At 39.2% G+C, this 14,543-nt stretch overlaps 1 protein-coding gene across 4 annotated transcripts in view; it reads left to right on the top strand.

Moving 5' to 3' along the window:
* Nucleotides 1-1,564: 1,564 nt before the first annotated feature.
* Nucleotides 1,565-14,543, top strand: part of Hnrnpd (heterogeneous nuclear ribonucleoprotein D) — a 17,507-nt gene continuing 4,528 nt past the window's right edge. Inside the window, exons 1-4 of one of the 4 annotated variants that reach the window (XM_020182156.2) lie at nt 1,566-2,183; nt 3,861-3,917; nt 13,180-13,348; nt 14,031-14,192. In XM_020182156.2, coding sequence (XP_020037745.2) covers nt 1,951-2,183; nt 3,861-3,917; nt 13,180-13,348; nt 14,031-14,192 — 621 coding nt within the window. In that variant the 5' untranslated portion in view covers nt 1,566-1,950. Of the gene's footprint in view, nt 2,184-3,860; nt 3,918-13,179; nt 13,349-14,030; nt 14,193-14,543 lie in introns of all 4 variants that reach the window. The other 3 variants (XM_074041902.1, XM_074041901.1, XM_074041903.1) reach the window with 3 other exon arrangements.

Here is a 14,543-nt window from a genome sequence, read left to right on the forward strand (position 1 = left end):
CACACACACACACACATATACACCTGCCTAAAAAAAGGTGAGTGAATACTTTATAAACATTAGACTGGGTTTCGAAGGATGGATACTTTACTAGGCAGATGAGGAATACAAAAAACAGTAGGGTTGAGGTGAGTCGGAAGAGGAATGCTGGATGAATGTAGGAGCACAGGATGTAGAAATTTAGGTAACAATAAGAAAGGCTTTGAGTTATGATATGCTGTCATGCATTATCACTCAGCATATAGTAAAGGCGTTAGCTTTAAAATTGTTCCGAGGTTGTCAACACTTTCTGGTATCAATTCCAAAAATGCAGAAGTACTAAGTTGCATGTGAATTAAAATGGACCTTTTTTTTTACTTTTTTACTAAAAGGTGGATATTTTTGTTTTTGAGACAGGGTCTACTATGTAGCCCAGACCAGCCTCGAACTGGTGATCCTCCCGACCGCAGTTATCATAGCCGTGCATCTTGCTGTATTTTACAAACTTTCCCTTCCTAGTCTGGACATACACTAAACAACAGTTATTTGTTGACCACAGAAATACCTAGAAACTTCATCTTCTTCTAAGGATATTGTAGGAAGCTGCAAATTCCAAAGATCGAATAATTCAGTTTCTAACCAAGTCTGGAAGATTAATTTTACTGTGATCCCGAGTCACACGCCTAACGGTTAAAAAAAAAAAAAAACCTCAACATAACTCAGAAACCTCATAAAGATGATTCACGGCATTTATATACTCTATGTAGTCAAAGACTAAAACCTATTACCCTAGACCAAACCTTGGCTGACTTAACAAACTTCCCAACCCTCACTAATTTAAAAGAGGGTGGGAGGATTTGCTAACATCGCAAGCAAAGTAGAAACAATCCCTGGTCCTTCTTTGGACACAAAATTTCAGGAGAAAAGCAGGCAAGCACAAATCTTACGTGGAGAGCAAAGCTCAAAAGGCAGCCCTAACCGGGAGCGGCCTCAGCCTGGCGGCTCCGGCCGGTACCGCAGCGGCGGCAGAGCGACCGCAGTGTCGCCGAGCCGGGCGGGGACCCTGCGGAGCCGCGGCAGGCAGTCCGTACAGGCGCGCGGCCCGCCGCTCCGCTCCACCTCACGCACCGCGAGTCTGGGGTCCCCATGGTAGTCAGAGCAGGAACAAGGGACTGACACCTCAAGACAGCCTCTTCACTGGGCTGGGAGCCCCGGACATAAGAAGCCGCCGGGCGTGCGTTTCTCCCTTGCCCCAACCCCACAGACGCACAGGACACAGTCGCCTTCGGGAAGGAAAAAAAACCACATTCCCGCTCGACGCAGCCGCTCCCGCCGCTACTGGTGAGTAGAGGCGAGTGGACTCCAGGAATCCTAGGAAGGGCGGGGCTAGAGGAAGGGGGGAGTCTCTCTAGCCGCTTCTCCGAACCAGCGCTCCTTGTTCTCTATGGTCCCCGCGCGGCCGTCTTATCGCACGCCACTTCCGGTTCCTTTTAAAGGACCCACGCTGAGCAGTGGAAGGGGGGGGTGCGTGAGACGAAGGTATAAAAGGGAGCGAGAGGGCGGGACCGATGGGGTGGGGGGTGGGGGGATTAGCAGTGGAAGGGGCGGAGGAGGCGCAAAGGGCGCGCTCTACCGTCACGTGACCGGGACGCGCCGTTCTTCCGTCGGCCATTTTAGGTGGTCCGCGGCGGCGCCATTAAAGCGAGGAGGAGGCAAGAGTGGCCGCCACTGCTTCTTATTCTTTTTTAGTGCAGCCGGAGAGAGTGGGAGTGTGCGCCGCGCGAGAGTGGGAGGCGAGGGGGGCAAGCCAGGGAGAGGCGCAGGAGCCTTTGCAGCCACGCGCGCGCCTTCTCTCTTGTGTGCTTCGCGAGGTAGAGCGGGCGCGCGGCAGCGGCGGGGATTACTTTGCTGCTAGTTTCGGTTCGCGGCAGCGGCGGGTGTAGTCTCGGCGGCGGCGGAGGCAGTAGCACTATGTCGGAGGAGCAGTTCGGCGGGGACGGGGCGGCGGCAGCGGCAACGGCGGCGGTAGGCGGCTCAGCTAGCGAGCAGGAGGGAGCCATGGTGGCGGCGGCGCAGGGGGCAGCGGCGGCGGCGGGAACCGGAGCCGGGACCGGGGGCGGTACCGCCGCCGGAGGCACCGAAGGGAGCAGCGCCGAGTCGGAGGGGGCGAAGATCGATGCCAGTAAGAACGAGGAGGATGAAGGGTGAGTAAGGGGCAGTCCAGGATAGCGAGGCCCAACTAGGCCCCCCTTCCCATCCCCCGCCATTAGGCCTGGTCTCGCCCGCCCTCCAGGCCCCTCTGCAGCCTCCTTGCACGGGGCTCCCCTCTTGTACTTGGGGCTCCCCGGGCCTTCGTTTCCTCCTTGCCTGCCTGCTTGTCGCCCCCTCCCCCATCACACACGTTTCCACCTTTAGCCGTCACCATGCTGCTCCCGGCCCGCCCTCCTTTCCTCCCTCGCCACGGGTCTCCTCCCACCGACTTAGCCGCCAGCATTTTTCCCGCCTGCCCAAGATAACCTTTTTTCTCTGCCCGCTGTCCCCTCCTTTCCCGGTTTTCTAACGTCCCAGGCATAAAAATGGTAAAGCACAAAAAAGCTTTTGGCCAGGATTACGGAGGTTTACTTGTGCTGCTCCTCCACCCCGGACGATGCGGTTATTTATAAGCCCTGGCTATAGGAAACGTGTAGGCTGGGCGGCCCCGTTTCTCTCCCGTCGGCCTCTGGCCGAGCGTTTTAAGTAGTTTGGCCTTGGGATTTGCTCTTTTCCCCTGACACTATCGCGACAGCACGTCGTCCAGGCCTCTCCGTCTGTCTTGCCGAGGCGCCAAGTTCCTGCCCGGCCTGGCCGCGCCGCCCTGCCCCCGCCCGCCGCGCTTTTCCAACCGCGCATCCTTTTCGCGCCCTCTGCCTTCGGGTTCCCCGGCACTTCGTACACATGGGACGCTTGCCTCACTTTTTCTGTGCCACTGAAATTTTTTACATCTTTTTTTCCGTGCCCTTGAGCCTTTTTTGGTTTCTTCCCTTTCCCGCCTTCTCACTATTAACCGGAGGCCCGTCCGCCCTTTTTCACACAATGAACAAATCCTGCACTGTTACGGGATAATTATTTTTGCAGGATTTTGGGGTGCTAATTTGCTTCCTCTAATTGGGGGTGACCTGTGTATATGCTGCCTGAGTTGCTTTTAATATATTAAAATGCAGCATTTGGGACAAGGAGTTAGCAGGAGGGACGAAATCTGGGTTCTTAGTTGGGTATTCTTGTTCCCATTACTGACTGCTGATCTTAAGTTAACGCTTCCATTCCTTTTTTGTAATGGGTGTGCGTGTTTGGTGGAACGTAAAAGGAGTAAAATGTCGCTTTAACCCAGTATTAGAAAGCATGATTTCCTTTACTGGTAAGGGCCCTTGGATTTGTAGAGGGAGTGTGGGGGGGGAGAAGCAATTTGGAGTATAGTTTTTACTAATTCCAGCCCAGGCTGAGTCTTGTCAGGCTGTTTTACTGACTGTACTGGCTTTGGGGGAGTGGAGGTGGGAGGGGGGGAATTAACTTTTTTTTTTAAATGAAATAGACCTAATCTTGAACTATATATGGCTTAACTTGAGAAAGGAATTTGTTAAATATTTGGAAACTTAAGCCCTTAACATTTTGGTTTTTGCTTTCTGAATTCTGTTCTATGGTCAGAGGCACCAAAATGATTAATTGTGTAACTATTTGGGGTTAGACTTTCTATTAGCCCCTCAGTTTTCAAGTCGCAAAACAGCTGCTTTTGTAGTTGTCTACTGTTGAGCTGAAGTGTAAATGAATTAGTTTTTAACCCTAACAGTGTCAAAAACTAAAACTAGAATTTTGATTGGTTGCTGTACCGGTTGTTAATTCCCTAGCCATTCAAACTCCTCCCCACGACACTCTGAAGCAGCGACGGCACAGCGGGAAGAATGGTAAAACTTTTAAATTTTATTTCTGTATTATAAAGGTTTCATAATATGCAGAAGCTGTGTGTTAGTTGCCCATTGTTCCCCAGGAAATTCTATGTGTTAATACAGTATAGGATATTTTATTCCTGGGATATAAAACGTTCTTAAATACCCTGAATAATCTTTGGGCAAAATTGATGCCATTACATGGTATTTGGTCTGTGGTAATGCATGTTATTACATTTCGACCAACTTTAGTTAAATGTAACTAGTATTATTTTTATATATATATGGGCAAGAAAAAATGTTAGTGTAACTACGTGTTTTTGCTAAGATGAAACTTTTTTGTTAATTCTAAGTTTTAAGTCCAAATATGAAGACTACTTGATAAAAAAAATTGTGTTTAAAATGTCTTGCATGTTTACTGAAGTATCTGGAGATGACAAAAGTAAAAGAATTATCTTTAGTACTGTGTGCATTATACGAAATGTTTGTCTCTTTTCACCAACAGTGTTTGTAAATACATTTTTAATAAGCATCGGATATGTACCTTTCAGAGGCGGGCTAATGTGGCTCTCCACTACAGCTCTTACCAGATTTTTTATTTTCAGTGTGATTTGGCTGGAATGTTAATTACACTTGGTTGACATGTATTCACAATTGCATGACTTCTCTTTGGAGGCTGGTAGGTTGAGTATTGTTCTTTTTTATCCTGACTTTCCCCTCCCCTAAATGTCGATCTTTCTGTCTTTAGGATCATATTTAAATTATCCAGGGGTTTGATTCCTCTACCAGCCAGTAATTTTCTGATAGTTGTCCTGTATCTATACAAACTACTTTGTATTTTAAAAGCCCATTTGGGATAACAAATTTTACACCTAACTACTTATTACTGTGTTCGCGTGCACTGAAATCTGTCCAGTTTTAAATTTGGTATAAGTGCTGGAGGAGTGGCTTAAAGTGGTAGAGTATATGCCAAGCAAGCAACGGGGAAGGGGGGGCAAATTTGAGAGAAAGGCAAAGTAAAAAGGGGGAAAAGTGGGGTCAGAGTTTGACATACTGAATAAAAATGTTTAGATATGAACATTTTCCCTTTATTTTGGTGACTAGTGTTCACAGTTCAGTTTTGCTAATAGCAGCAAAGTAAGATTACACTGTAACAATATTTGACTTCATTAGCTATTTTGAATCTTATGTGATTGTTCCCAGTAAATTGAATTGACTATATAAACTTTTAGATTTGAAGTCAGTGAATTATCCTTGCCCTTGAGATTACATAATGGGTGACCTCTTAGGAAAAATTGACAACTATTTCTAGTTAATGAACATTTTAGATTATGACCAGCTATCAGCATTTTAGAGTATGTCAGTTGTTTTCCACTGAGAATAAAATTTTAATGAGGCAAGTTTGCACTCACAATGCAGCCCCTCCCCCCCCCTTTTTTTTTTTTTTACTTGGAGACAGGGTCTTACTATGTTGCCCAAGCTGGTGTTAAACTCATGGGCACAAGTGATCCTTTCTCCAAAGCCTCTTGAGTAAGCCAGGACTACAGGTATGCACCACCTCAGTGGCTTGGTAGTTCTTATTTTTAATGTCTAATATTTGACTTTGTAACTGTCCAGTCACACAGCCCCATTTTTGTTGCAGGTCCTAAATTTTTCTTTTTGAACAAAAACTTAAAGCCCTTAAAACAGCTTTCCATGTATGTCCACTTTCTGTCTTCTTTCTTTCTGAGCAAAAGCTTTTAGGTGTATCGGGCAACAGTTTGATAATAAAGTCAATGGTGAAGCTAAGACTGGTTAGTAGATACACAATCATCTAAATTTATTTTTTAAAACAAAATTCTGTATTTTTACAAATGTGAGAATAAAGAGGTAATTTTATTCTTTAAACATATGGGAATGAAGTTATTTTTAGGGGGGCATTCCTGTTAAAACTACTGGATATTTCCATAGTTTACACTGGGGCTTAAGAATTGCTCATTTATATCGTAAAACTGATGACTTCCTCAGTTCATTTTGCTTTAATATTTACAACAATAACATCCCTAGGGTTTTTGTTGTTTGGCTGATTTTGAGACAGGGTCTTGCTATGTAGCCCAGGATGGCCTCAAATTTGTAATCTTTTTGCCTCTCAGCCTCTTGCGTGCTGGAATTACAGGCACATACCACCACTTTCCTACCTATCCCTACTTTTTATTCATTGGTAATTTCATTGGAATTCTCCATTTTTGCTTTGTGGAATAGTCATTCTGTTGTGTGCAGTGCTACAGTTTTTTGGAGTAGATACTTAAACTTAGTTGTCTGGTGAAATATACATGTCGTAGCAAGTGACATGGGGCAGTTTTTAAAATTTAAAAAACAGTGGAAAACTAGAACATTATGTTAGCTCAGGCAGTTTTATAAGGTGAGTAAATTGATCCCCCATTAGATTGATCCCCCTATTCAGTTATCAATTATAGAACAATAATGCTTCTGTATTTACAGGACAGTAGTAGATCTGGTTCTATAACCATTAAACATAAGCTCAAGTGTGATTCTTCCCTTTAGAAATTCTGCTGTAGGTTATCTCCTGTCTTAATTTTTAAAGAATGGGCTTGCACATATTTGATTTAAATACCCTAGTGCTTTTGGGGAAATGTGAACATTGTTTGTTTTGTAAAACAGTTTTATAGCAGTCTGATGCCAAATTTGCTGGCCTTTGATTTAGTAAATTTTGGTTTACTGTGAACAGTAATCAAGACCAAGGGTAGATGGGTCTCATTGTTAACATTCCTTGGAACCTTTGACAGATTTCCAGGGTTAAAATTGCAGAAAAGAATGCCCCAAATCCTGAGTTGATGAACATTTAAAGGAGGAACACCCCCCCACCCCCCGCTTTTCTTTTTTAGGTGCTGGGAACCAAACCCAGGGCTTGAATGTCTTACTACCCTTGAGCTACATCCCCACCCCAGAGTACTAAATTCTTTTCAAGTTCTTATCTATTAAGAAAAGTACTAAAAAAAAATTACAGAATCTTTAAAGTTTGGAATTGGAGAATATCATTGAAGTTTTTTAGTACTTTTTGTGATAAGCATTTAACTTAAACCTGGGTGTTTTTTTTTTTCCTAGACTGTGTGACCCCTTGTATAAGTTCAGTTTATATTTTTAATAATGCCAGAGTAGTTTATCATCTGTAAGATTGTTCTAATTAGAAAAACTATATCGGTATAACTTACGGCAGTCATGAAGGATTAGTTCTAGCTTCCAAGTGATAATAAAAGCCATGTTTGAAGACTTACAGAAAAGAATGACTTTCCCTTTTCACTTAAAGCTGCACCTCATGTATGTGCACATTCCCAAATGCAGTCATATTTCTGTTAGTCCGAGTTTGATTTGACTTTAGTTCTGCTTCGACATTTTAGTAGATAGGGCACTGAACTGGATGCTGGAAGCGTGGGATCTGTTTCTGTTACTTCCTTTCCAACAGTGTGGTCTCAGGTAATATAACATGTTTGTTACTTGGTTTGCTGATCTGTATGTAGGAAACAATGCTCACCACAGGAGGATTGACTATAATAGCCTACTTTCATACCTTGTGTATTTATCCGGTGCCCTAATAGTTGGTACTGCCCAGTGATTTACTCCTGTGGAGTAAAGGTAAGCTTGTTCTAGTTTCTGGAGTGTTGGATTAGTATGTTCATGCTACGTATATAAGAATACTTGGGGTGGGGATAGAAGGCACCTATGAACTGGCAGTGTTTGGCCAGTAGTCTGATAAATATTGGGTCACATACTGGACACAACTGCTTATCTAGACTTCAAATCACCAAAAAGGCCCAAACAGCCAGAAATTGACACACCCCCCCTCCCATAAGATGGAAGAAACTCAGCAAATACATTCACAAAGTAACCCAACAAGGTTCTAGAATGGTCCTAGAAATATTTCCTTGTGTTAAAAAGTAACAAGATTGAAAAGCACTGAAAGATTCTAAAAATTCACCAAGATCAAAGGCCTTTTTCTTTTTTCGGTATTGATATTTAAATGGATTTTCAGTAGAAAACTTAATAGACTTGTGAGCTCTGTTAACCAGAACCTTAACTTACAGGTTAAGAACATACCATTAATTAATCTCTAGGTAAATGGGAATTTTACCTCACAAAGTTAGAACACGAGATGTTATTGTTTCCTTGTAATGAAATGAAGAAGAAAGGAAAATGTTGGGTTAAGCATTTATTTTTAAAAACTGTTGGGCTAGGGCCGAAGTTGTGGCTCAAGTGGTAGAGTTACCTGCCTAGCAAGCACAAGGCTGTGAGTTCAACATCCAGTACAACAACAGACCCCCAAAACCTGTCATGTTTTATTTATTAAATGCTACATTTTCACTCTAGTTACCACTTAATGATCATACATGTTTTCATTTTGAAGTATAGAAGAATTAGTTTTGCTTTGAAAATGTTGTCTTTCTACATGTTAGTCTTGAATGATAGGTTCCTTTTCACACTTAACCTTTGAAAAGTCATCTGAACATAGAAAGCTGGAGGAAGAATTACCCATTTAATAATGAGGAAATAATGCTGGAATTTAGAATTAATTGACTAAATTGCTTTTTGGGGGCAGAATTTGTTGACCATTGTAATGTAGTTGTATAGTTGTATGTAGTTGAAAATAGTTTTCATTATAAACCAAATTAGATCTAAAAAGTTTGGTTGGTTTTTGATGTATTTTAAAAGTTTTTCAGTAGGTTTCTAAGAGTAGTTTTTATACAAATTCTGAAGTCACTCCCTTACTGCATCTAGTATCTCCTCCCTCTCATTATAGTGACTTGTTTAAAATAAAGCAATTTCTAAAGAAAAATAATTGTTGATGTGCTGGTAAGATTTCATTATAGTTTGTCGTTTTAGTGTTTAAAAAATAACTATAATCAAAAAATATTTAAGAATGGTGTGTTTGAGTAACATTCTAAAAGGTGATAGTGATACGATATCAGGCTAATACTGTTTTTTTTTCTTTAAACTGTCAGAACTTGTTATGAAGCTATATATGTAGATCATGAGTTGCTTGGAAGTTTTTAAAAGTTGTTCCTATGTCAAAATTGGGAGTGTAAGTGTAATGGTGTTTATTATTTTACTTTTGAATAAACGTTTCACAGTAAAGACTTGTTATAGAAAGTTATCTTCAAAAATATTGTTGACTGTGGAATGTTAAAGCTAGTAACCTCAGCCATCTAGAGAATTAGTTCATTGATGGGAAAAAAATCAGGATTATTGGAGCATTTTCTAGCAGCGAGCACTATCCCCATAGGTGTCACTTTTTTTTTTAATTCATTTATTCACATGTGCATACATTGTTTGGGTCATTTCTCCCTCTACCCCCTGCCCCACCCTCTCCTCCCCCACCCCTAGGTGTTCTTTTTATATTTGATTTACTAAAAATACTGGCATATTCGTGAGTTATTAGAATGATTTTAGAATCTGTATTTAAAAGCTCTTTATGAAAAAAATGACCTAATTTCCAATTTATGTGTCTTTAAACATGGGATTTAAAAATCTTAGGATCTATTTATATAGAACTCCTCGTGGTCTTTTTCTGTTAGCGTTGGAGAATTTATAAAGCCTGTGAGGTGAAAAAAATGAGTAAATTAAAAAGTTGATTTATTTAATTCTGCGTAGATTGTGCTTCACCCCTACAAACCAATAACTTTCATTAAGCAATAAGAATGCATCTGTAAAAACCCAATTTAATCTTCAGGTTTCTTAAGTCTTAAAATCGACTTCCCTTCTCCCTTGGAGTTATACAGTTAGTAAGGGGCAGGGCCACGGTTTAAACAGTTTAGGTTTACTTCCTCTAAACTTACATGAAAAGGTGATAAAGTGTCCCACAAAGCAACCTAATCTGAGTGACACTGCAAAGCATTTGGATTGTCCTGAGTTGTATAAGTTTTTGCTTGTCACTGGCTTTTAATTTGGTGTAGTATCAGTGACTAAAAGCAAAGAGACTTCTACTCGAGTAGGTGTTTTAAATAGAATATCATAATGCTTTTTAAGATGCTGAAATTTAACTCATAGGTAGCATTAAGAAATTAAACTTAGTAAAATACTATAGATAAGGTACTATATAAATACTATAGACAAAGTACTGTATTTTAGTTGGGATGGTTGATTTACTTGCAACTAAGGATCACATTTTAAATTTTTAGTTGCAGCATTAGAAACCATTCTTGGTGCTACTTTTGAAAGTCTTGGTAGTTTTAACTTGGCTACTTAGGCATTTTCGAAGTTCTATTTGTATCATACCTGCAGGTGTGAAAGCAACTTGAAAAAAGTCTTTTATTCAAGGCAGCAGAGATAGTAGGTATTGTACTTTAAGCAAGATACAGTCATATAAGTTAAATTGGTATGAATCTTAATCTCATATTTTAAGAGAAGATGCATGCTAGTATTCTTGAGAGGCTAAAATAAGTGTTAATTTATCCATAATTAAGATAAATAGATCTTCCACCATGCTATAAAGTTAGATTGCTGCACTTAACTGAGTAAAGATAGAATGGAGTTGGTGTTGTGTTCATTGTATGTAATGTGTTCATTTTTTTGGGTATTAGTTTAACCTTTCTTCATTAGCGTAAAAAGCCAGAGTGCTTTTTGTGCTGTCAAAATACTAATAATGCTTGTCTCAGAAGAGCCACTCAGCAACTACTTTTACTTTCTACAAAATTGTAAGTTTTAAGAGTGGGCTCCTTACCCTACAAAATGGAGTGAGGGAGATGTTTTAGAGCAGTAACTAGTGATCAATCTGTCAAAAATGAGAGAGAAAACTTGTTTAAGGGTTGGTGGAGTGGCTCAAGTGGTAGGCCCCAGTGCTGGCCTCCCCCACTTGCAAAAAAAAAAAAAAAAAAAAAAGAAATACAGTTTATCAAGTAAGTCTCTAATTTAAGAACCCTAAGAACATTTTGCAGTACTTAATAGATTAGTGATGACTGACCCATAAGGTCACATTTGATTAGGAAGGTAGAAGAGGAGTGTGATGTTTTGTAGAAAAACATTTCAAATAGTTGAAGGTTAAACAATTAGGGATTAGGGAAGGGAGGCAGTACTTGAAGGACAGTAGAATACTTGACTAACCATTCTCTATAATGGTGTTGGATAGCTGAAACTTTGCTGCATGTCTTACTCTAGTTTTTTTTGAGAAGTAGAAATAATTGTATGGAATATGTAAAAGTTACACTTGGGATTTGTTTAGGAAAGATAGTGATTTTAGTGACCCCTTTGTAGTGGTTGAAGCAGGCTAAAGACTGTTAAAGGTGGAAAGTTTTCTTTAGAGAACCTTTTACGGGGCCATTAGACTAATTGGTGTGCATATCTAATACTTAAAATTAATTTCCTAACTCAAAAACAAGATTAGAATAGTAATAGAACATACCTCATTCTAAATGTGAAGTTGCTTTGTAATTATTTTTTCTTAATTTTAAATTAAGACTATCCCAAGCATTACTTTGAATCATTACTTGAATAAATAAAGTCAAAATTAGCTGTCTTTATATTTAGTGAATAGACCAGACAGAACTTTCTTGCCTTTCAAGTTTACATTTTTAAGATGAGGCTTTTATTACAGCTCTGTTTTCTATATGCTGAAATAATTTCAAAGTTCAATTGATGGGAAATGTCTATAACAGAAATGGTGGTTTTAATAGTTCAGTTTCACCTGAACTTGTTTCTGTTCTCGAACTTGCTATGAATATCCAAATGAGAGGTCATTGCTGTATAGTCAGTACTCTTTCACATCTTAAAAAAAAACAGCATGTCACCTTGAAATAGGGTAAATGTTAGTTAGGAAGTTTCAACTATGAAGGAAGTACTCTGGATCTTTGGGATAAAAGACATGTTTATTACCAAGTACTTAGTAGGTAGGAGTCACACATTAGAAGTTGCATTATTTGATTGTGTATTGAGAAAACACCTCAAAAGTTTCCCTGGCATTTGCAATAAATATTTAAAATACCTATTTCAACATTATGGGTGTTTTGATATTTGATTATAAAATACCAAATGTGGTAATACATGTCATGAAACTTCAAGCATGGAAGTTTTGTTTGTAAAAGTCCTGAAAATGAAGCAGATAAATGGTCCATCTCTAGAATACTTACGTAAGTTGAAAACCTAGCTTGAAATGAAAATCACAGTACTTAACCAAGTAAGGATTCTTTTGCTCTAAAAAACCCTACTTCTTGTGATAAGAATGGGCCTTAGTGGCAGTATCTTCAAAGCCCACAAGATGGAGATGTTTTGTATGAAAGGCTTGCTTTAATTTCTTTCTAGAACTGGAACTTGGTACCATATTGTCCCTGTCCTTATCCCTGATCCCACTCCCAGTTATAAAGAGGAAAAACCCTTAAGCAAGCATGAATTTTTACCCCTGCATAGCAAATTCTGACAGTTTACTCTTAAAAAATTTCCAGTCTATCTCGTTAAAAAAATAAAAGATATAGATTAATTTTTCTTAATACTAGTACAAGTTGCAGATGCGGAAAAAGGGTCTGTCAGATCTATGCTTCCTAGCATTTTGCTGTAATAATAATGTTAAGACTTAATCTTAAACAATTTTTTTGTTACTGTGTACCTTTGTTCTTGGTGGTTTTCCACCTATCACCTGTCACTTTTAGTTTTTTTTTTTTTTTTTTTTTTACAGGTTTAAATATTTTATTACTGGTTAACTGAGGTACTATTGTAAGTAAATCATCTGAGTTAGTGGATTGTGCTTCAGTGAATAATTCTTTTCACCAAGTTGATTAATTAACTTGATTACTTCTATTGAGCACTCTTTACAGAACAAAAATGTTCAGTTTGTGAGGCATAAGAATTTGTGCCAAGAGCTCTGCTGATGATAGAACTCTTAAAAATAGAAAAGGAGCTTCAGATACAATGTTGATTATCAGTGGAGGGGACTGCTGCATTCGAGGACTTTAATGAATATTTGAAAGAAATTTAAAGCTAAGATTCTATCTTGATATTATCAGTAGTTAAGAAAAGCAATGTTTAGTATTTTTACTTAAGGCATACATTTATTTATTTTTAGTGAATAGAAAGCTCTAAATTTGCTGCTTGCTCACTGTTATAATTACTCACGAGCAGCAGTGACTTGAAACTTTTAGAATAGGATGTTACAGATGTGTGCCTATGTAGGAAGAATGACATTTTAATACTGCCCAGTATGTTGGTGCAGTTTGAAAAAGGTGTGATATGTTGGATAATATTTGAGGCAGAGTTTTCTTTTTTAAAAGTGTTTTAACACTGCTTTTTGTCTTTACAGGAAAATGTTTATAGGAGGCCTTAGCTGGGACACTACAAAGAAAGATCTGAAGGACTACTTTTCCAAATTTGGTGAAGTTGTAGACTGCACTCTGAAGTTAGATCCTATCACAGGGCGATCAAGGGGTTTTGGCTTTGTGCTATTTAAAGAATCGGAGAGTGTAGATAAGGTAGTGTGTTATGTATTCTGATCAGTTAATGTAAAATAATGAAACATGGATACTCAGATGTAATGAATTTGCACATTATTTGGTTTATCTTCTTACAAAAGTATAAGAAGGAAGAGATATATTTCTTGCCAGTACATTTTATGAAGGGAAAGGCAGATTCAGGAATTATTTGCTGAATACTTTCTTCATGTCAGGCTTTACTAAATTAAAATTAACTTTTAAAGATACTGAGACTTGACAGGAAGTATAGCACATGCCTAGTTTGTGCAGTGTCTGTGTTCATTCCCCAGCACCACACACAGACACAGAAGACTTAAGAATGTCTAATTAAAATGATGTGCTGTGACAAATTAACAAATGTATATTTTAAAATTTGTTAAGCAACTTTTGATCAAGTCAGGGTTTTGGTTCTGGACTAAGGAGAAGTGTCAACTATGTTTATGTTGCTAGCAGTTAAAAAGTTGGTTACTTAGCTGTTGGTTAAATTTGTGTGGTCCTCTCCCTTCCTCAATTCTTACTTCAATGTTTCAGTTCAAACACTGGTGTATATTAGCTGATGTCATAGCACCACATGACTTGGCAATTTAATCTGGCATTAGCAATATTTAACTATAATTACTTTTAAGTAAGTTGTCTCTGAACTTGTTATACATATTTAAAATGAAAAACTTAATTTCCTTAGGTCATGGATCAGAAAGAACATAAATTGAATGGGAAGGTGATTGATCCTAAAAGGGCCAAAGCCATGAAAACGAAAGAGCCTGTTAAAAAAATTTTTGTTGGTGGCCTTTCTCCAGATACACCTGAAGAGAAAATAAGGGAGTACTTTGGTGGTTTTGGTGAGGTATGTTATGTTTTGACCCAGTTTATTATCAAAATTAGTGTGAATGTGATTGCACGTTAAATAGACTTAGGCACTGGATTTTTCAAAGCTTGTTAAAGTGGAGGCAGGATTATGTGGTTTGTTTTGGAGTAAGGATATTGAAAATACATTATAAGAACATCTTTGATGGTTAAATAATAACATTGAGGACCTATGTATGTGAAGGACTGCAGAGTACACAGATGAAATAAGCATTCCTTTGTTTTTAAAAAGACGCAGGGTCTTGCTGTGTCACCCCAGGCTTGAAATTCCCAGGCTTACGTGATCTTGTTCCTTCAGCCTTCCAAGTAGCTGAGACCACAGGCATGTCCA

The sequence above is a fragment of the Castor canadensis genome, chromosome 9, assembly GCF_047511655.1.
Source record: "Castor canadensis chromosome 9, mCasCan1.hap1v2, whole genome shotgun sequence".
NCBI classification, from domain to species: domain Eukaryota; kingdom Metazoa; phylum Chordata; class Mammalia; order Rodentia; family Castoridae; genus Castor; species Castor canadensis.